The 19,927-nt window shown below is 50.2% G+C and overlaps 1 protein-coding gene and 1 non-coding gene across 2 annotated transcripts; both read left to right on the plus strand.

Annotated features, from left to right (window-relative positions):
• Window positions 1-784: 784 nt before the first annotated feature.
• Window positions 785-13,986, plus strand: Wdr88 (WD repeat domain 88). Its single transcript, XM_048329950.1, has 11 exons — window positions 785-1,096; window positions 1,481-1,591; window positions 3,244-3,332; window positions 5,187-5,250; window positions 7,049-7,187; window positions 7,916-8,045; window positions 9,310-9,497; window positions 10,686-10,768; window positions 11,112-11,180; window positions 12,379-12,471; window positions 13,554-13,986. The coding sequence occupies exons 1-11, from the start codon at window positions 785-787 to the stop codon at window positions 13,695-13,697; spliced, it is 1,422 nt and encodes a 473-aa protein (XP_048185907.1). The 3' UTR covers window positions 13,698-13,986.
• A 2,332-nt stretch (window positions 13,987-16,318) lies between these two features.
• On the plus strand, window positions 16,319-16,392 carry Trnat-agu. The gene has a single exon. It is a non-coding gene; the product is annotated as a tRNA-Thr (tRNA).
• The last annotated feature ends 3,535 nt before the right edge of the window (window positions 16,393-19,927 follow it).

Genomic DNA, 19,927 nt, shown 5'->3' on the forward strand with positions numbered 1-19,927 from the left:
AGTCAAGCAACAAAAAGCTGGAAGTGGGGCTCAATTGGTAGAGCGCCAGCCCTGAGCAACAAAAGCTAAGGGACAGTGTGCCGGCCATGAGTTCAAGCCCCAGGAACTGCATAAAACAACAATACAACACAGAGTGCTTACCTACTGTATGCTGGGTCCTGGATTCCATCCCCAGCCCTGGGGAAGAGTGCAGCCAGCTCTACCTAAATAAAAGAATCCATGCAAAGGACAAGTGTGTGTGTGTGTGTGTGTGTGTGTGTGTGTGTGTGTGTGTGTGTGTGTGTGTGTGTGTTTGCTGGTCCTGCGGCTTGAACTCTGGGCCTGGGCACTGTCCCTGAACTTTTATGCTCAAGGCTGGGGCTCTACCAGTTGAGCTCCACTTCCAGGGCTTTTTGCTGGTTAAAAGTCTCAAGACTCCCCTGTGTTGGCTGACTTCGAACCTCGATCCTCAGATCTCAGCTAAAGTTACCGGCCTGGGTCACCTTGTGACCTTGTGATTTGCGGGGGGGGGGGGGGGGGGGGGGGGCGGGGGGGGCGGGGGGGTTGGACCCAGTTTTGCTGCATGCCCTGGCTGATCCTCCTGTTAGTCCTCCTGTCTCCGCCTCCCGTGGCAGGGTTACAGGGCACCGGAGGCCCGGTGGCTGGCGCTCAAGGCCCCGAGGCCGGGCTGGGGAGGCGCGAGGCGGCGCGCGGGGCCACCGTTCCGTTCCCCTGCCAGCTCCCAGGCTCCGGGGAGAGGCCTTGCCCGTAGTCCCACTAGCTAGCAGCCCCGATCGCGTCCCCGATGGCTCGCCCCCCGCCCAGCCCCGGCCAGAGCCTGGGCAAGAGGCGGTTTCCCCGCACTCCGCTGGCTGAATGGACCTGGCCGTCGTCGGTCTCGCTGTCCGGCCCGCGCAGGACGCCCCGGGTGCCCTGGGGGCCCCTGCTGAGGGCCCTGGGCCGCTTCAGGCTGTCCCTGCCCGACATCCGCCAGCGCGAGAAGATGCTGTCCACCTACGACCCCTTGTCCCTGGATCACTCCCCGCACCTGTCCGAGGAGGAGGAGGAGGAGGAAGAGCCCGAGATCTTCTGGGGCGACCACCAGCCCCTCTCCAAGGTCGGGGCCCGCCGTGTGCGGCATGCCGGGAGGGGCGGGGGGCGGCCTGCTGCGACCCTGCCCGGACCCGTAGCCCACAGCCCTACCCGGGGTGGGGGGCCCCCATCCGTCCCCACGGGGCCCCACCAAGCCGAGGAGGAGGAAAGGGTTGGGGTGCTCGCAAGCTTCCTGCTCCTCCCCCCTTTGTTTGGTTTTCTCGCCGCACAATTGCTAGGGTTGGGGATTTAGCTCAGTGGACGAGCATAGCAAGTTCAAAGCCCTGAGTTTGATCCTAGCTCTGCAAAATGAAGAAAAAGAAAAGAAATATAATTGCCTTTTGCATAACAGCCTTGTATCCTGTAACCTTGCTGAACTTGTTTTGTCTATTTATTTATTTGTTTGCAGGTCCCATATAAAATCCTGAGTGGACATAAGCATGCTGTGAGCTCCTGCCACTTCTGCGTGAATGACACAAAGATCATTAGTAGCTCCTTTGACTGCACTGTCAAATTGTGGGTAGGTTAGTTTCTGGGGCTAAAATGTCTTATAAGCCTAGACACCTCTTTTCTTTCTTTTGGTATCAGTACGGACCATGCAGAAAAACTGCATTTGTAATCAAGAGGATCTTTGAGCTATACATATGGCTACATCTAGATTCTTCTAACTATTTATTGGAACCCTCTCCTCATTCATTCAGAACCTGGCCATTATCCTCACTTAAAATCAAGTAAGTCCATAGGTGCCAACTCTAATTGTCTATGGATGCTGTTCCTCCTCTTGGCCACATGAGGGCACTGCTGTACACCGAACCTGACCCACCATATGGATGCTGGTTAACTCTATTAGCTGGCCCTACAGCATAGGCCCCAGACTGATAAGTCCCTTAGTTTATATTCACATTTTTCATCTATAGAGCAACATTACTACCCAGGGTGGCTGGATTCCAATCTGTCTTTCCCAGTACCCAATGAAGAGGAAGATTTTTGGTGGTGGTGGTGGTGGTCATGGGACTTGAACTCGAGGCCTAGGAGCTGTCCCTGAGCTTTTTTTTTTTTTTTTTTTTTTTTTTTTTTTTTTAATTCAAGGCTATCGCTCTACTACTTTGAGCCCCAGTGCCACTTCTGGTTTTTCAGTGGTTCATTGGAGATAAAAGAGTCTCACAGACTTTTCTGCCCGAGCTGGCTTTGAACTGTGATCCTCGGATCTCAGCCTCCTGAGTAGCTAGGATGACAGACATGGGCCACTGGCACCTGGATAAGAGGACAACTGTTGCAAGGCAAGCACTCTACCACCAGGCCATATTCCCAGCCCCAAGGACAACTCTTGAACACTATGCCTGGCATCTTCTGGATGTTGCCCCCAGCACTTTTCTCTTGGCTGATTTGGTTTTATAAATGGATGGTCCTTTGCTGTAATAACCCTTCATTGGAGCCATTGGCTCAGTCCTGTAATTCTAGCTACTCAAGGAGGCTGAGATCTGAGAATCACAATTCAAAGCTAGCCTGCATAGAAAACCCTATGAGACTCTTTTTAAAAAAAAAATTATTGTTATTATAGAGGTGATGTATAGAGGGGTTGAAGTTACATAAGTCAGGTAAAGAGTACATTTCTGGGCTGGAAATGTGGCTTAGTGGTAAAGTGTGTGCCTGGCATGCACAAAGCCCTGGGTTTGATTCCTCAGTACCATATAAACAGAAAAAGTCAGAAGTGGCGCTGTGGCTCAAGTGGTAGAGTGCTAGCCTTGAGCAAAAGAACCTCAGGGACAGTGCCCAAGCCGAGTTCAAGCCCCAGTATTGGCACGCATATACACACACACACACACACATGTGTGCGCTCTGTTCTTGAAAGACATTGCTCGAGTCTCCAGAGTCTACTTGTCTAGTTGAGAATGGGAATTGCTACTCTGCTCTCCGAACAGCAATGACCCATCTTGTACCTGTGGATAGTGAGTGAAGAGTTTTCCACGGCTATCATGGGTGACGAGGGGCCTTCCCAGCTTGGGTGGGGGGAGGGTGGGTTCGGAAGGCCCACCCCTCTGGAGCTGAGAGTCAAAGGAGCTCAGGATTCATGAGCTTGGCTTCTGAAGGCAAGGGAAGGGAAGGCAAGGCTGACGGGCAAGGGCGAAGCCCTGACTGCTCTCTCTCTCCCGTGTTTCCCACTGACTCAAGAATGCTTTTGATGGATCTGTGATTCGAGATTTTGAAAAACACCCCAAAGCTCCGGTCATAGAGTGCAGTATCACAGCTGACAGCAAAAGGTGACCTTTCCTGTTTTACTTTGGTCAGGCAGGTACGAGTCAGCAGGAGGGCAGTGTTCAGGTGTCAGTGACAGATATTTGTTTAAAGCAGATATGAGCCAGGCACTAGTGGCTCACGCCTGGCATCCCAGCTACTCAGGAGGCTGAGATCTGAGGATCATGGTTTGAAGCCAGCCTGGACAGAAAAGTCCATGAGTCTCTTATGTCTAATAAACTACTCAGAAAAAGTCAAAAGGAGAGCTGTGGCCCAAGTGGTAGAGTGCTGGCCTTGAGCAAAAAATGTCAGGGACAGTGCCCAGGCCCTGAGTTCAACCCCTAAGACAGGCACAAAACAAAACAAAAGCAAATATAAGCTGGGTGCCAGTGGCTCATGCCTGTAACCCTAGCTACTCAGGAGGCTGAGATCTGAGGATTGGGGTTCAAAGTCAGCCCAGGACATCAATATCAATGAAACACTTATTTCAAAGTAGCTACCAAAAAGCCAGAACTAGAGGTGTGGCTCAAGTGGTAGAGTACCCACTTTGAATGAAAAAGCAAACCAAGGACATGAAGCCTTGAGTTCAAGTTCCAGTGCTGGCATATAAAAAATTACCTGTCCATCTCTGGGTCCAATGATTGATAATGGCACAGTCCTCTGGTCCAGTCATATCTCAAGAAGGCCAGGAAGACAGAGGCCAAGCCCTCAACATGCGATCCTCTTTGGGGAACACTTCATAGCCAAACCACACCAGTACACTTGTTAATCTCTCACTAACTGCATGAAAACCATTTCTGAACAGAATGAGTTGTCTGTGAAAACAATTTCCTATAAGAAGTCATACACCCACAAGGCGGGCTAAGCAACGCTTTTGACTTAAGAGATTGTTGCCAAAGAAGACAGTAAAAGGGCTGGGAATATGTCCTAGTGGCAAGAGTGTTTTCCCTGCATATATGAAGCCCTGGGTTTGATTCCTCAGAACCACATATATAGAAAAGGCCAGGAATGGCAGAGTGGCAGAGTGCTAGCACAGTAAGAGGACAGTAAAAGCTGGCACGTGCATCTCATGCCTGTAATCCTTAATCCTTGCTACTCAAGAGGATAGGATCTGAGAATCACAGTTCAAAGTCAGCCCCAGCTGACTTTTTTTTTTTTTTTGGCCAGTCCTGGGGCTTGAACTCAGGGCCTGAGCACTGTCCCTGGCTTCTTTTTGCTCAAGGTTAGCACTCTACCTCTTGAGCCACACAGCGCCACTTCTGGCTTTTTCTGTTTATGTGGTGCTGAGGAATGGAACCCAGGGCTTCATGCATGCTAGGCAAGCACTCTACCACTAAGCCACATTCCCAGCCCCCAAGCTGACTCTTATCTCCAATTAATCACCAAAACCCTTAAGTGGAGCTGTGGCTCTAGCAACAGCCTTGAATGCAAAAGCTAAAGGATCTTTCCAGACCCTGAGTTCAAGCCCCAGTATCAGCACAAAGAATAAATAAACAGAGGTGGGAATGTGGCTTAGTGGTAGAGTGTTTGCTTAGCATGCATGAAGCCCTGGGTTTGATTCCTCAGTACCACATACACAGAAAAAGCCAGAAGTAGCGCTGTGTGGCTCAAGTGGTAATCTTGGCAAAAGAAGCTCAGGGACAGTGCTCAGGCCCCAAGCCCCAGGACTGGCAAAATTAAATAAATAACCAGCAAAAAGCTGGGTGGAAGATTGCTTAAGAGTGCCAGCTGTGCAAGCCTCCCAAATTCAAACTCTGGTACTGACAAAAAAGGAAAAGGCGCCGGGGGGGGGGGGGGGTGGTGGTGGTGGAAAGAAAGATAAAAAGAAACCTCAAGCCCCTTTACTGTTTAAGACCCCATATTTATTCTTTGATTTCCAGAGTTGCCGCCTCGTCCTACGACAAATCAGTAAGGGTTTGGGACACTGAAACCGGGAAACTGCTGGTAGGTATGGCTGGCCCCAGCCTGGACGCGGTGGGCCACCAGGGATTCTGTGTCTTAAGAGCTTTGGGCTGGACCTAGGTTTGGGGAAGATTATGAAAGCTCTGGGTCTTCTAGGCACGTTTTTCTTAGACCTCCACAGGTGTGAAGGCGCCCTCCAGTGGCCGCATCTGCAAAATGCTCCATCCCACCTTCCCCTGGGCAAAGGAAGCTGTAGCTTGAAGATGCTGCTGGAAAGATAAAGCTTGGAGGGGCTGGGAATGTGGCCTAGCCGTAGAGTGCTTGCCTTGTATACATGAAGCCCTAGGTTCAAGTTCTCAGCACCACATATATAGAAAACAGCCAGAAGTGATGCTGTGGCTCAAGTGGCAGAGTGCTAGCCTTGAGCAAAAGGAAGACAGGGACAGTGCTCAAGCCCTGAGTCCAAGGCCCAGGACTGGCAAAAAAAAAAAAAAAAAAAAAAAGATAAAGCTTGGAGCTCCCAGAAGGTGCTGAGGGTGTGGGTGGGCCTGGCAGTCCAAGCTGTCCTTTGAGCCTTTTGGATAGTCAGAAAGTAGGGCTGAGGCAATTGGACAAAAAGTATTTTGGGCCTTTCCTAATTGGTGTGTGTGTGTGTGTGTGTGTGTGTGTGTGTGTGTGTGTGTGTGTGTGTGTGCCAGTACTGAGGCTTGAACTCAGGGCCTGTTCACTGACCCTTAGCTTTTTCTCTCAAGGCTGGTGTTCTATGACTTGAGTCACACCTCCACTTCTGGTGTCTTACAGGTTCATTGGACAGAAGTCTCCTGATCTTCCCAGCCTGTGCTGGCTTTGAACCTCAATCCTCAGATCTCAGTCACCTGAGTGGCTAGGAGGACAGGTGTGAGCCATCAGCACCCTTCACCCAGTTTCTGTAATTTCTTTCTTCCTTTTCTTTCTTTTTGCCAGTCCTGGGGCTTGAGCTCAGGGCCTGAGTACTGTCCCTGAGTTTCTTTTGCTCAAGGCTAGTGCTCTACCACTTAGGCCACAGTGCTACTTCCAGCTTTTTCTGTGTATGTGGTGCTGAGGAATCAAACCCAGGGCTTCATGCATGCTAGCACTCTACCACTAGGCCACATTCCCAGCCCCTGTGATTTCTTTTTATTAACCGAGTCCCAAGTTGTCCTTCCTGATGTTTTATATGCTTAGAAATGAGTCACGCTGGGTGCTGGTGGCTCACACCTGTTATCCTAGCTACTTAGGAGCCTGAGATCTGAGGATCACAATTTGAAGCCAGCCCAGGTAGGAAAACCTCTGAGACACATCTACAGAAAAAAAAAAAAAAGTTGTAGAAGATCCCATCTCAACCAATAGCTGGATGCAGTAAGCACTTCTGTCACTCCAGCTATTGAGGGATTAAAAACAAAAACAAAACAAAGGATCTCAAGCTGGAGACTTGCAGCTCACACTCTCAGGAGGCTGAGCTCTGAGGATCACAGCTTGAAGCCAGCCCTGGAACAAAAGTCCCCATGAGACTTATTTTTAAGGAACTACTCAAAAACAGGAAGTGATACTGTGGCTCAAGTGGCAGAACACTATCCTTGAGCATAAAGAGGCTCATGGACAGCACCCAGGCCCTGAGTTCAAGCCCCACAACCCCCACTACCACCACTACCACCACCAAAAGGATCTCAGTCCAGACCCATTCCTGGGCAGAAAGAGAGCCCCTTGGAGCTTCATTCCAAGTTTTCCATGGTGGCGAGCATATGAAGAGAAAAACAGGAAGTTCTCACTGGGTGGAGAGCTGAGCCCAGTAGAACTAACTTGACCTTCCTTCCTGTTTCAGTGGAAGGTCAGATATGACACCTTTGTCATGTCCTGTAAGTTTTCACCTGATGGTAAATACGTGGTCACAGCCCTCGATCTGGATAATGGGATTTGCATTATGGATGCGAAAAACATCACCAATGTGATTCATGTGAGCCGTGAGTATGTGCCTGCCCCTGGCTCTGCCCGGCCCCACCCACCACACAGATGGCCCCTTGTCGCCTTTAACCTTTATGTACTAAAACCATCATGATAAGAACCACACTGTAGCTGGACACAGTAGCTCATGCTTGTCATCCTAGTCATTCAGGAGGCTGCAGTTCAGAGGACTGAGGTTTGAGGCCAGCTTGGGCAAAATAAAGTTCTTGAGATGCCATCTGAAGAGGCACGCCTGGGCTTGGGGGCACTTACCTGTCACCCCAGCTACTCAGACAGTTTTTTTTTTTGGTTTTTTGGCCAGTCCTGGGGCTTGGTCTCAGGGCCTGAGCACTGTCCCTGGCTTCTTCTTGCTCTGCCACTTGAGCCACAGCGCCGCTTCTGGCCATTTTCTGTATATGTGGTACTGGGGAATCGAACCCAGGGCCTCATGTATACGAGGCAAGCACTCTTGCCATTAGGCCATATCCCCAGCCCCCTCTAGACAGTTTTAATAGGAATGTCTAGGTCTAGGTCAGCCTGGGTGTAAAGCAAGACTTTATCGCAAATAAAAATAAAACCAGAACCACATGATGAAAGCACAGTCTATCTTGAGAGAGGGGCATAGTAAACACTAAGGCGGAATCTCTTTGGGTAAAACGCTTTCCCTTCGTTCTGGGGTTCGCAACAAACAAAACAACGTCTGGAGTGCACGCTGGCAGCCTACACTTTTCTTTCCTGTGCTTTGCAGGTCATCACAAAAGGTCCATCATGGCATGCTGCTTCGACCCTGACAGCCACAGGGTGGCGTCCGTCTCCATGGACAGGTGCATCAAGATCTGGGATGTCACAACGAAGTCCACGCTCTTCACCATCAAGAAGTAAGGAGGAGGGGCTGGGGATATAGCCTAGTGGCAAAAGTGCCTGCCTCGGATACATGAGGCCCTAGGTTCGATTCCCCAACACCACATATACAGAAAATGGCCAGAAGCGGCGCTGTGGCTCAAGTGGCAGAGTGCTAGCCTTGAGCGGGAAGAAGCCAGGGACAGTGCTCAGGCCCTGAGTCTAAGGCCCAGGACTGGCCAAAAAAAAGTAAGGAGGAGGGGAGCTGGGAGTGTGGCTTAGTGGTAGAGTGCTTACCTAGCATGCATGAGGCCCTGGGTTCAATTCCTCAGTAACACATAAGAAAAAAAATAAGAATCCTTCGGTACATCACCTTTATAACAATAAGTCAACAAAGGCAAGCAAAAACAAAATTAAAAGAAAACATTAGAAATTAGTATTTTTTTTCATACGACTCCTGAGAATCTACCCAGAATATCACAAGCCAGGATTAAGACACTCACACATCCATGTTCCTTGCTGCAGGACTCACAACAGCCAAGTTATAGAAACAGCCCAGATGCCCTACAATAGATGAGTGAACCCCAAAACTGTGGTACACAATGGTTTTTACACAGCCATTAGACAGAATCATATTAAGTCATTTTCAGGGAAATGGATGGACCTAGAACAAATCGTGTTAAGTGAGGTAAGCCACACTCAGAGACAAACACCACATTTTCTCCCATATGTGGAAGCTAGATCTAAAAAGCACTGGGACATGATAAATGACACGGGACTCTAGGCATTCACACAGTGAGACCACAGGAGGACACTTAGGGGAGGAACACAAGGTGTAATGCTTATGTAGATCTGATCATATGTCAAAAGGAACTCCAGGAAGCAGAAATGTGGGAGAGGAAAGGAGGAAAAGGAGGAGGAAGAGGAAAAGAAGGAAAGGAGCCAGGCACAAGTGGCTCACACCTGTAATCTTAGCTACTCAGGAGGTTGAGATCTGAGGACTGAGTTTCAAATCCAGCCTGGTTAGGAAAGTCCATGAGACTCTTTATCTCCAGTGAACCAAGTTTAATTGGATCTGTGGCTCAAATGGTAGAAAATCAGCATTGAACAAAAAAGCTAAGGGACAGTGCTCAGGCTCTGAGTTCAAGTCCCAGTACTGGCACACACAGACACAATGTTCCCATTAGCACGTGAGCAGTTCACATCTGGACTGATGGGTGGAACAACATCCCCTCACCCACACCCCTTTTCAAGCCCTGGTCCTCCCTGAGGTGTGGATCCCTCCCTCCACATGTGTTTCAGAGCACACCTCAATGCCATCTCAAACTGCTGCTTCACCTTCAGCGGTCATTTCCTGTGTACCAGTTCCTGGGACAAAAACTTAAAAATATGGAATGTTCACACAGGGGACTTCCGGAACCAGGGGGCCTGCGTCATGCTGATGCAGGGCCACGAAGGTTGTGTGAGCTGCTGTCACTTTGCTACAGACAGTGAGTAGCTGTTACCTAGTGGACGCCTTGATATTTTGTTGTTTTTGTGCTGGTCCTAGGGTTTGAACTCAGGGCCAGGGCGCTGTCCCTTAGCTCTTTTGGTCAAGGGTGGCGCTCTACCACTTAAGCCACAGCTCCACTTTCCATTCTTTGTTTGTTTGAGTGGTTCACTGGAGAGAAGTCTCACAGACTTTCCTGTCCAGGCTGGTTTTGAACTTCAATCCTTGGATCTCAGCCTCCTGAGTAGCTGGAATTACAGGCGCCCAGCTGAAAATGGGCAGTGTCCATTCACACAGATCTGTGTGGGGACAGAAAGGGATTTCCCATGATTCCAACAGTGATAGTGAATGGTGGTGATTTTACCACATGAGGACCAAAAACCCAAGTGGGGAATTCTGAGACACAAGTTTCCAAGTGGCAGAAACTCAGCTTTAACATGAGTTAACTAATTAAAAAAAAATGTATTAACTCCTGTGATGGAAAAGTCCGAGGTGGGTGCTGGTAGCTCACGCTTGTAATCCCTGCTACTGAGGAGGTAGAGACCTGAGGATCTCAGTTTGAGCAATGTTTGCATGAATCTAACCTAGTGAGCAATCCATCAGTATCTGCTGACTCGGCGTGTACAGTAACTCCATGGAAGGTTTGCCTACTGTAAATCACAACACTTGCTGGTCACTGCAGGCCACTGGCTGCTCACGCCTGTCATCTCAGCTACACAGGAGGCTGAGATCTGAGGATAGTGGTTCCAAGCCAGTCGAGACAGGAAAATCTGGGAGGCTTTGCCAGTCCCGGGGCTTGAACTGAGGGCCTGGGCATGGTTCCCAAGATTCTTTTGCTCAAGGCTAGCACTTGAGCCACAGCGCCACTTCCGGCTTTTTGTTTATGTGGTGCTGAGGAATGGAACCCAGGGCTTCATGCATGTGAGGAAGGCACTCTACCACTAAGCCACATTCCCAATCCAAGACTCTGATCTCCAGTGAACTAGCTGTGGCTCAAGTGATAGAGTGCTAGCCTTGAGCAAAATAGCTCAGACAGTGCCCAGGCTGTGAGATCCAGCACGCATGTGTGCACTTGTGCATGTGCACGCATGCACCTGCAACCCCCATAACCTGCTGTGGTGGGGTGGGGTACGGCAGGGATAAACCTGAGCAGGAGGTGAACTTCATTCGGAGCTCTATTATGTTGCAGACTCTTACCTCATTTCCGGAGGGCTGGACAACACCGTGGCCATCTGGGATGTGGGAGAAGGCTACCGGAAGCTGTCCCTGACGGTACAAAGGCCTCTGTAGCTCAGCCTTTCCTTTTTTCCTTTTTTGGTGCTGTTTACTGGGGCTTGAACTCAGGACCTTGCACTCTCACTTGGCTTTTTTCACTCGAGGCTGGCACTCTCACTGGAGCCACACCTTCCCGTCTGGCTGTTTGCTGTTTAACTGATGAGTTAACTGGATTTTGCTGTCCAGGCCGGCTTTGAACTGCCATCCTCAGTTCTCAGCCTCCTGAGTAGCTAGGCTTACAAGCATGAGCCACTGGTGCCTGGCTAATGATCTTGTTTTGCTGTTTTCATGAATGCATTTTTTCCCCTAGGTCCTTGTTAAATTTTTGTTATTTCTTCAGGGCCATACTGACTGGGTGATGGACGTCTCAGTCAGTAATAGCAACAAATGGATCCTGTCTGCTTCCAAGGTACAAAGCTGCTGCGCCCTGTGTGACTCCCAACATCCGGCATGCTGGTCAGAACTGACCAAAGCCAGGTTTTATTCCTGGCAGACCAGGTGCCTGTAACCCCAGCACTCTGGAAGCTGAGGCAGGATGGAAACAGGCATTGGTGGCTCACACCTGTCATCCTAGCTACCCAGGTGGCTGAGGTCTGAGGATTACAGTTCAAAGCCAGCCCAGGCCAGGAAAGTCAGTGCGACTCTCATCTCCAGTTAACCACCAAAAACCTGAAGAGGAGCTGTGCAGCTCAAATTGTAGGGCGCTAGCCTTGAGTGAAAAAGCTAAGGAAAAGTGTGCAGCCCTGAGTTCAAGCCCCAGTACTGACACAAACAACAACAAATCCCCCCCCCCCCCCCAATCCCCAGCTTTCCTGGGAAGATTCCCCTGTTGGGGAAAACAAGGAAGGCAAGCCCTTGTGTGTGTGAAGCACAGATTTCCATGACTGCCACACTGAAGACTGAGCTGTGTCAGGGAGTAAAGCCAAGGGGCTTCAGAAAAGGAATGCCAGCTCACAGGGGAGGTGCAGAGACCAAGATGGCCAGCTAGGGATCTCTTCCCTGGAGAAGAGGGTAGGTTGTCCCCATTTCTGTGATTTACCCACCTGGAGAATGGCCCATGGTCTGGCTATTATACACCACTGGGGAACTCAAAGGGCTACTAATGTAGAGAGAAATGAGACCCACTTGTGCCACACCCTCACTTTTTTGCTTATTTATTTTTCAGAGAGGGTCTAGTTCCCCCCCCCCCCCGCCCGCCCACCAAAGACTGTGATTCTCCTACCTCTGCCTCCTAAGTCACTGGGATTGTAGGCATGTATCACCATACTCCCAAATTTTCTGTCAATACTTGGACTTAATCTCAGGCCTTACCTGCCCACACACTTGCTCCTGGATGATGCCCCACCACTTGAATTACACCTCCAGCATTTTGCTGGTTCACTGGGGATACAAATCTCGGCTTCTTCAGCCTGAGATGGCTTCAAAGCTAGGGTCCTCCAGATGCATCCTGAGCAGCTAGGATTGTAAGTGTGAGTCACTGGCACCCAGCTTGTCCCTGTCTTTTTGGGGCTTAACAGTGTGCTTCTTTTGGTCATTGAGTATTGTTTCACCAAATAGCTAAGCAACTGTCTCACTGTGAGCACTGCTTACCCACTGACATCTCTTAGGATAAGACCATGAGACTATGGAATATCGAAGAAATTGATGAAATTCCTTTGGTGATGAACTACAAAAAGGCTATGGGCTTGCAGATGCAACAGGTTGGTACTGGGTAAAATGAAGGCCTGTGCAGGCTTCCCATCACCCTCTCTAAGTTATTCAATGGAACAAACCTTTTCTTGATCATTGAGACTATAGCCATATCCTGTGGGAACTTAAATCTAAGGGGGGGAGGGGACTACAGAGATACAAAGATACAAAAAAAAAAAAAATGTGTAGGAAGTCCCCCAGTGACCACTGCTGTGGATTAAAGTGACACAAGATGGCAGGGTGCCAGTAGCTCATGCTGGAAGTGGAGACCTGAGGATCAAGGTTCAAAGCCAACCTGGGCAGGAAAGTCCTTGAGACTCTTATCTCCAATTGATCAGCAAAACATCAGATGTGGAGCTGTGGCTCAAGTGGTAGAGTGTTAGCCTTGAGTGAAAAAACTAAGGAACAGCACCCAGGACCTTAGTTCAAATCTCAATACCAGCACACACACACACACACACACACACACACACACACACACACACACACACAAGAAAGCAACAACAACAAAAAAAACAGGAAAGAAAAAGCAAGAGGGCTGAGGTCTTATCTATACATCTATCGATCAGTACACCATTGATCTATTATTTATAGTTGGGAGGGAACCTAGGGTTTTGACATGGTAGACAATGGCTCTGCCACTGAGCTACATGAAAGGATATCCAGGAATTACCTCGTTGAGGTGACAGGTTCAGACTAGAAGGCATAAGGAATGGGGTGAGCCAGGAAGATATTTAGGGGATTTCCCCACAGTACCAACAGCCTGTGGGTGTTTGAGGTGGGGTTGGGGGGGAGGGGGGCTTACAGAAATGGCCAGGCCTGAGGCAGCTCTGGTCAGGGGAACCAAGGCAGGCCCTGCTCACTACCGCCACCTAGTGGCCGCCTTCAGGCTGGCATCCTGTTCAACTTTGGCAGGGTAAGGGAGGGAAAACCAGGGTCATTTTTGTTTGGGGACCTAGTGTGTGCACCCTGGGGGCTTAAATTAAAAGTAGTTAGAGGTGGGAAAGGGAAGAATTTCAACCCCCTGCCTGATCTTTTCTGACCAGCATGTGTTCTCTACTTTTAAAAAAAGTGTTTGTTTTTTTAATGTCAGTGCAAACAATGCAACAAGCCTTTCTCCACTGAAAGTGACACCTCCTCTGAAATTTTCACCAAGTGCATGTTCTGCCGGAGAGAGGAAGATGACGACCAAGCCCAGGTTTCTTTTTCACCACAAGATAACAGCCAGGCCAACTGATGGCCACCAGGTCCGGAGTGATGGCGCGTGGGCCACTTGTCATGCAGGTGGCGGAGTCCTGCTGTAGGAAGCCTTCTGTGGGTCACCGCCACAGGGCAATTGGCTCTCCAGGCATGCTACAGGGGACCAGCCCACAGTACCCCTAGTGGGGTCAATCACTTTAATTTTCAAATAGAAATAAACATAGATTCCTCTGGAAAACAGATGTACAAGTCAATCATTGAAGTAGCTTTTTTTTTTAAAGTGCCAGTACTGGGGCTTGAACTTAGGGCCTGGGTACTGTCCCTGAGCTTTTTATTTTGCTCAAGGCTGGTGGTCTACCACTTGAGCCACAACTCCACTTCTGGCTTTTTGCAGGGTGAGTGGAGCTAAGAGTCTTGCAGACTTTCTTCCCCAGCTGGCTTCGAACCAGGATCTTCAGATCTCAGCCTCTTGAGTAGCTAGGATTACAGGCATGAGCCACGGGTGCCTGGCTCCTTTGGTTCATTTAAAACTTGATGGGAGGTTGATTTGCACAGTATCTGTTGTCTGCTGATGGTCGGGCCATGCACCAGTAACCACCATGACCTGGTGGGTAATTATTTGGGCAGGTGCCATGCTCAGATCCATCCCCCCAGTGCAAATATTAGATGGTTGATAGCTAACATTCAAGTTGGCTTACTCTTTTTTTTTTTTTTTTTTTAGCTAAAGCTCTACATCTAGCTTTTTGCTAGTTCATTGGAGATAAATCTCTCAGGTTTCCCTTCTTAGGCTGTATTTAAATCTCATGTGCAGGTCTCAGCCTCCTGAAGTAGATGGGATTACAGGCGTGAGCCATAGGCAACCTGCGGGTAGGTTTCTTGCAGCAGCACAGGTCACGCTCCCCTTCCCACTGGTTCCCCCCTACCCCCCAGCATCTGCACCCCGGCACCTATGCACTTCATCCCAAGACTGGGTGAGAGATACCCACCCCCCCCCCCATGCAAAATATAAGATGCATGGGAAAGGCGCCCCAGGCTCCTTTGTAGTTGCTCAATTTTCAAAAGTAAACCTTATGCCTTGCTCATTAATGGAAGAAACTTAGTAACCACAGGATGTATTTCCCAGGAATGAAATTAACTCTATAGAAATAAGCAATATTTCCTATTTCCAAATTAACTTCATTATTTACCTTTGGAAGAAAATCCCCACAAATGAATAAATAGTATGATGGGGAGGGGAGAGAACAACTGTGCTCCTCTATATAAATGATACATGGTACAAGCCTATATGTGTGTGTATATGTATACATATATACATACATATGTACATGATGTGATTCTGGAGCACACTAACTATTGGGCAAGGAGATAGGGTCAAAGGGTGAGAGCTACTCTTTTTCCTAGTTACTAAAATGCTGCAGCTCATGATAAAGCATAAAGCTGAAAGCAAAAGTGTGCTTGTGCGGTATTTTTATTCGCTTATATTAGTTACATGAGGAGGGGTTTCACTGTGAAATTTCCCAAGTGTTACAATGTATCCCTCTCAGCTTCACTCCCTCCATCTCCTTCTCTACCTGCTTCTATCCTAACTCCGCATATAGCATTAGTCTCTTGTGCATTTCTGACTGCTAATTTCCCAGGCATCATTTTCCCTGCCCTACCTACTCTGTCTCGATAAGATGGGCGGAACCAGGAGTAGGTGGCTCATGACGGTCTTCCTAGTTAATCAGGAGGCTGAGATCTGAGGATGGAGGTTCGAAGCCAGCCGGGGCAAGAAGGTCCGTGAGATTCCTATCTCCAGTGCAACACCAGGAAACCGGTAGTGGAGCTGTGCCTCAAAGCGCTAGAGTACCAGCCTTGAGCACAAAAACTCGGGGACAGCATCCAGGCCCAGAGTTCAAGTCCCAGGACCAGCATACACACACACACCCACAAAAGACCGACAGCCGGTCCCCCCCCCCCGCTGAGCAACTACAAAGGAGCCTGGGGCGCCTTTCCCAGGCATCTCATATTTTGCATGGCGGGGGGGGGGTGTCTCCCACCCAGTCTTGGGGTGCAGATGCTGGGAGCGGGGGGGAGGGGGTGGGAACCAGTGGGAAGGGGAGCGTGACCTGTGCTGCTACAAGAAACCTACCCGCAGCCAGTAGCCTGGGACCCATGAAGTCCGTCGTTTCTGGGGGTCCGTCAGCACCCCCCCAAACTCGCCGCAAGGAGACGAGGCCCACTGGAAGGAAGTTCGAGGACGAGGGCTGCGCCATCGCGCGCGCCAAATCCCGCCGAGGGCGTGCGGAGGGCGAGTCGGGAGCCCCTGAAGTCGAGCCGCGCTGGGGGGGAAATCGGGGTGTCTCCAGGAGGCGCGGGGGAATCCCCCCCAGTGCACCTCCCAGCGCCACTGCTAGCAGCAGCAAACAACACAGCCCCGTGAGGCCCGGCTCCCGCGACCCCCGAGGGGCGCGCGCCGCCGAGAGGCCAAAGCGACCGACCCGGAAGCCGTCGCGGGTCCGTGACGTCACACCGAGCTTCCGAGGTTTGGAAGTTCAAGAATCGACAACACCCCTTCACGCATGCGCCAGCAACAGGGGGCGGGCTGTTTCTGCGCATGCGTGCGGTGCGTAAGGTAACTAGAGATGGGGAATCGTTTCTCGCGGTACTTACGCGGGCGGCGCCGTGGCTTAGTTGGTTAAAGCGCCTGTCTAGTAAACAGGAGATCCTGGGTTCGAATCCCAGCGGTGCCTCGACGGAGTGTGTCAGCTTTTTCACTTCGTTTTGCACCTTTGGTGTGTACGTATTATAACTGTTTCTTACTTGGGGCACGTGAAGGTGAGCCCGGAGAGGCATTTTTAGCCCGAAGCCTCTGCGCAGCCTGGATAGCTGCCCGGTTCCCACCCCTCCCCCACCCCCGGCGCTCCCCAGGTCGTGACCCTGAACCGTGCAGGGGGACCGGCGAAGCTGCCCCCTCGAATCCCCGCCTGCCTTCGCCTCTGGGGTGGGGCTCCTGGGATGGCGAACGAACGCAGGCAAACCTTCCAAGAAGCACGGAATTCCCTTTGTGCGTCCTCCTCGACCTCTGGGCAGGTGGATGGCCGGCCCTGAGAGGTCAAGTGCGGACCACGGGGAAGACGGCCGCGTGGCCATGCAGTCGGACTCCAGTGTGGGGAGATCCGTGCAGGCAGGGGTGGCCGCCAGGCCTGGCCAAGGTGTGGCCGCAGCCACGCAGGGGACCTGCGGCCCAGCAGCACACCCAGGACTTTGAGGGTGCATTTTCCTAGGACGCCCAGGGTCAGATCCAGCGGGAACCTAACATTAACGGCCCACGCCTGTCATCCCAGCGACCCCGGAGGCTGAGATCTGAGGATCGGTTCAAAGCCAGCCCAGGCAGGAAAGCCAATGAGACTCATCTCCAATGAACCACCAAGAAGGGAGGGAGGGAGGGAGAAAGAGAAAGAGGAAAGGGAAGGAAAGGCCAGAAGTAGAGCTGTGACTCAAGTAGTAGAGTGCTCAGCCTTGAGTGAAAAAGCTAAGGAACAGCAACACACACACACACACACACACACACACACCCCAAAACCAACCCCAGGGCTGGGAATGTGGCTTAGCGATAGAATGCTTGCCTAGCATGCATGAAGCCTTGGGGTTGATTCCTCAGTACCACATATATAGGAAAGAAAAAGCTGGAAGTGGCGCTGTGGTTCAAGTGGTAGAGAGTGCTAGCCTTGAGCACAGAGAGGCTCAGGGACAGAGCTCAGGCCCTGAGTTCAAGCCCCAGGATTGGCAAAAACAAAACAGTCACAGGCTGGTTTAGAGGTGATTAGTGATAATATTGTTACCAGTGTGTATGAAGAGAGGAAGGAGGGGAAAAACAACAACAAAGTTAAGGGAAATGGCAAGTTTGGGTTCCATGATTCAAAAACAGGCACACGATTAAGAATTTCAGGCTGGCACTGGTAATTCATGCCTGTAATCCTAGCTACTCAAGAGATCTGGTGATTGCAATCCCAGGCCAGCAGGGGCAAGAATGTCTGTGAGATGCTTATCTCCAATGGAGCACTAAAAAAAGCCAGAAGTGGAGCTGTGATTCTAGTAGTAGAGCACCTGCCTTGACTATCAAAGCTCAGGGACAGTGCTAGATCCTGAGTTCAAGCCCCAGTATGGGGGAGAGGGGTGGAAATTCCAGAATCTGGTGCTGGTGGCTCATGCTTGTAATTCTAGCTATTCAGGAAGCTGACATATGAGGATATTGGTTCAAAGCCAGACTGGGCAGGAAAGTCTATGAGACTATCTCCAATGAATCACCAGAAAACTGGAAGTGAAGCTGTGGCTTAAAGTGGTAGAACACTAGCTTTGTGCACAAAAGCTCAGGGACAGGGCCCAGGCCCTGAGTTCAAGCCTCAAACCAACAAAACTAAATAATAATAACAACAATGATAATAATAATGATGATAATAACAATGCTGTTTTGTAGGGTTTGGAGAATATGAGAGGAGTAGGTGATGGTAATAACAGTGGGTTGATCTTAGGAAAAGAAGAGATCTGACATGGTTGACTTTGGGGAAAAAAATCCTCATTTGTATAAAGTTGCAATCCTAAATTTTCAGTATATATCTGAGAGGCAACGACTCTGCATGAAACCTTAAGTAGGAGTTTGCTGCATAAAGACCCGATAGAGGGCCAGAGGGGTTCCACAAGAACTGGGGCCTCTCCCTCAGCGGGAGTTTTTCTACCCCCTCAAGGAAGAGTGTATGCCAGAGGTCCTAGGGAGGAGATAGGAACAGGGGGAATTATTCCCCCAGAGGTAACCTGCCTCAGCCTCAGGGGAGTCTGACTGTCAGTGGTCTTTGGATCACTCAAGTTAGGCTTTATTGTTATAATAAGAGCCATTGCCCCTACCTGCTGTTCTGGCCCTTCTTGGCTTCCAAAGTTGGCTGGGATGTGACTGCAGGAGAGAGAGACTCAAGACAAAGGACACATATCACACAGAGACAGCAATACCAAGCTTTTCTCTTGTCTTCAATTCATTCCTGGGCCCAGGTAATGAGTCAATGTGTGTGTGGGGGGGGGGGAGGAGTGCATGCAGATTTTGTTGTTTTTGCCAGTCCTGGGCTTGAACTCCTGGGTCCTGTCCCTGAGCTTTTGTGCTCAAGGCTAGGGCTCTACCACCTGTGTCACACCTCCAGCCTTTTATTGGTTAATTGGAGATAAGAATCTCACAGACTTTTCCTTCCTGACCTGGCTTTGAACCGTGATCCTCAGATCTCAGACCCCTGTGTAGCTAGGATTTACAGGCATGAACCACTTGTGTCTGACAGAAAATAGATTCTTACTTCACCAAGATAAAGACCCATGGATCCCATGGAAAATATGTATTAAACTTCCTAGCCAACCACTCAAACTTTTCTGCTGCTCTATCATGAGTCTCATGTACTTTTCCTACCTGGGCTGGCTTTGAACCTTGATCCTCAGATCTCAGCTTCTGGAGTAACTAGGAAGATAGACCTGAACCACAGAAACCCTACCATGGGTGCATTTTGAAATGGTGCTGTTCCTGGGGCTTGAACTCAGGGACTGGGCACTGTCCCTGAACTTTTTTTTAAATTTGTTTTTGCTCAAGGATAGCACTCTACCACTGGAGGCCCAGTTCCACTTCTGGCTTTAAAAAATTTTTTGAGTAGTTTATTGGAGATAAGGATCTTGTGATCTTTCTTGTCTGGGCTGGCTTTGGACAATGATCCTCAAATCTCAGCCTCCTGAGTAGCTAGTACAGGCATGGGCCACTGACTCCCCAATCTTAAAGAAGGAGCGTTGACCCTGCCTGGCCCTAGATACCTCTCCCCCCCATTCTCCCAGTCTCTTCTGTCTTCTGCCTCTTGCAGACCCAGCCCGCTGGTTCATAGCTTCCACGATGGCTCAAGACTGAGAAGCAGGCCTCTGGCCACTTGCCGGGCCTGTGAGACTAGATTGAGTGTGCTCATCGGTTCCCCAAAGAGGAGTGGGGGGCCCTGGTGTCTCCTGGACTGGGGGTGGGGGGAGGGAGGGGGTGCCTCAGGAAGCAGGCCAGGACTTTGTCCTACATTCCTAGGTACTAACTAGGTTCCCTAAGGGGCTTGGAGGACTCTCACCTTTCTATCCACTTCTTCTGGCTCTTGGAGGAGCATGTTCATGAGCAGCCATGCCATCACAGACCAAGAACCCCCGCCCCCACCCCAACCCAACCCCAAAGCACCCGGCCAGGCCGGCTGGGAGGAGACCGTGCACCACCCCTCGGGCTCGGTG

Source organism: Perognathus longimembris, chromosome 20, assembly GCF_023159225.1.
Source record: "Perognathus longimembris pacificus isolate PPM17 chromosome 20, ASM2315922v1, whole genome shotgun sequence".
NCBI lineage: Eukaryota > Metazoa > Chordata > Mammalia > Rodentia > Heteromyidae > Perognathus > Perognathus longimembris.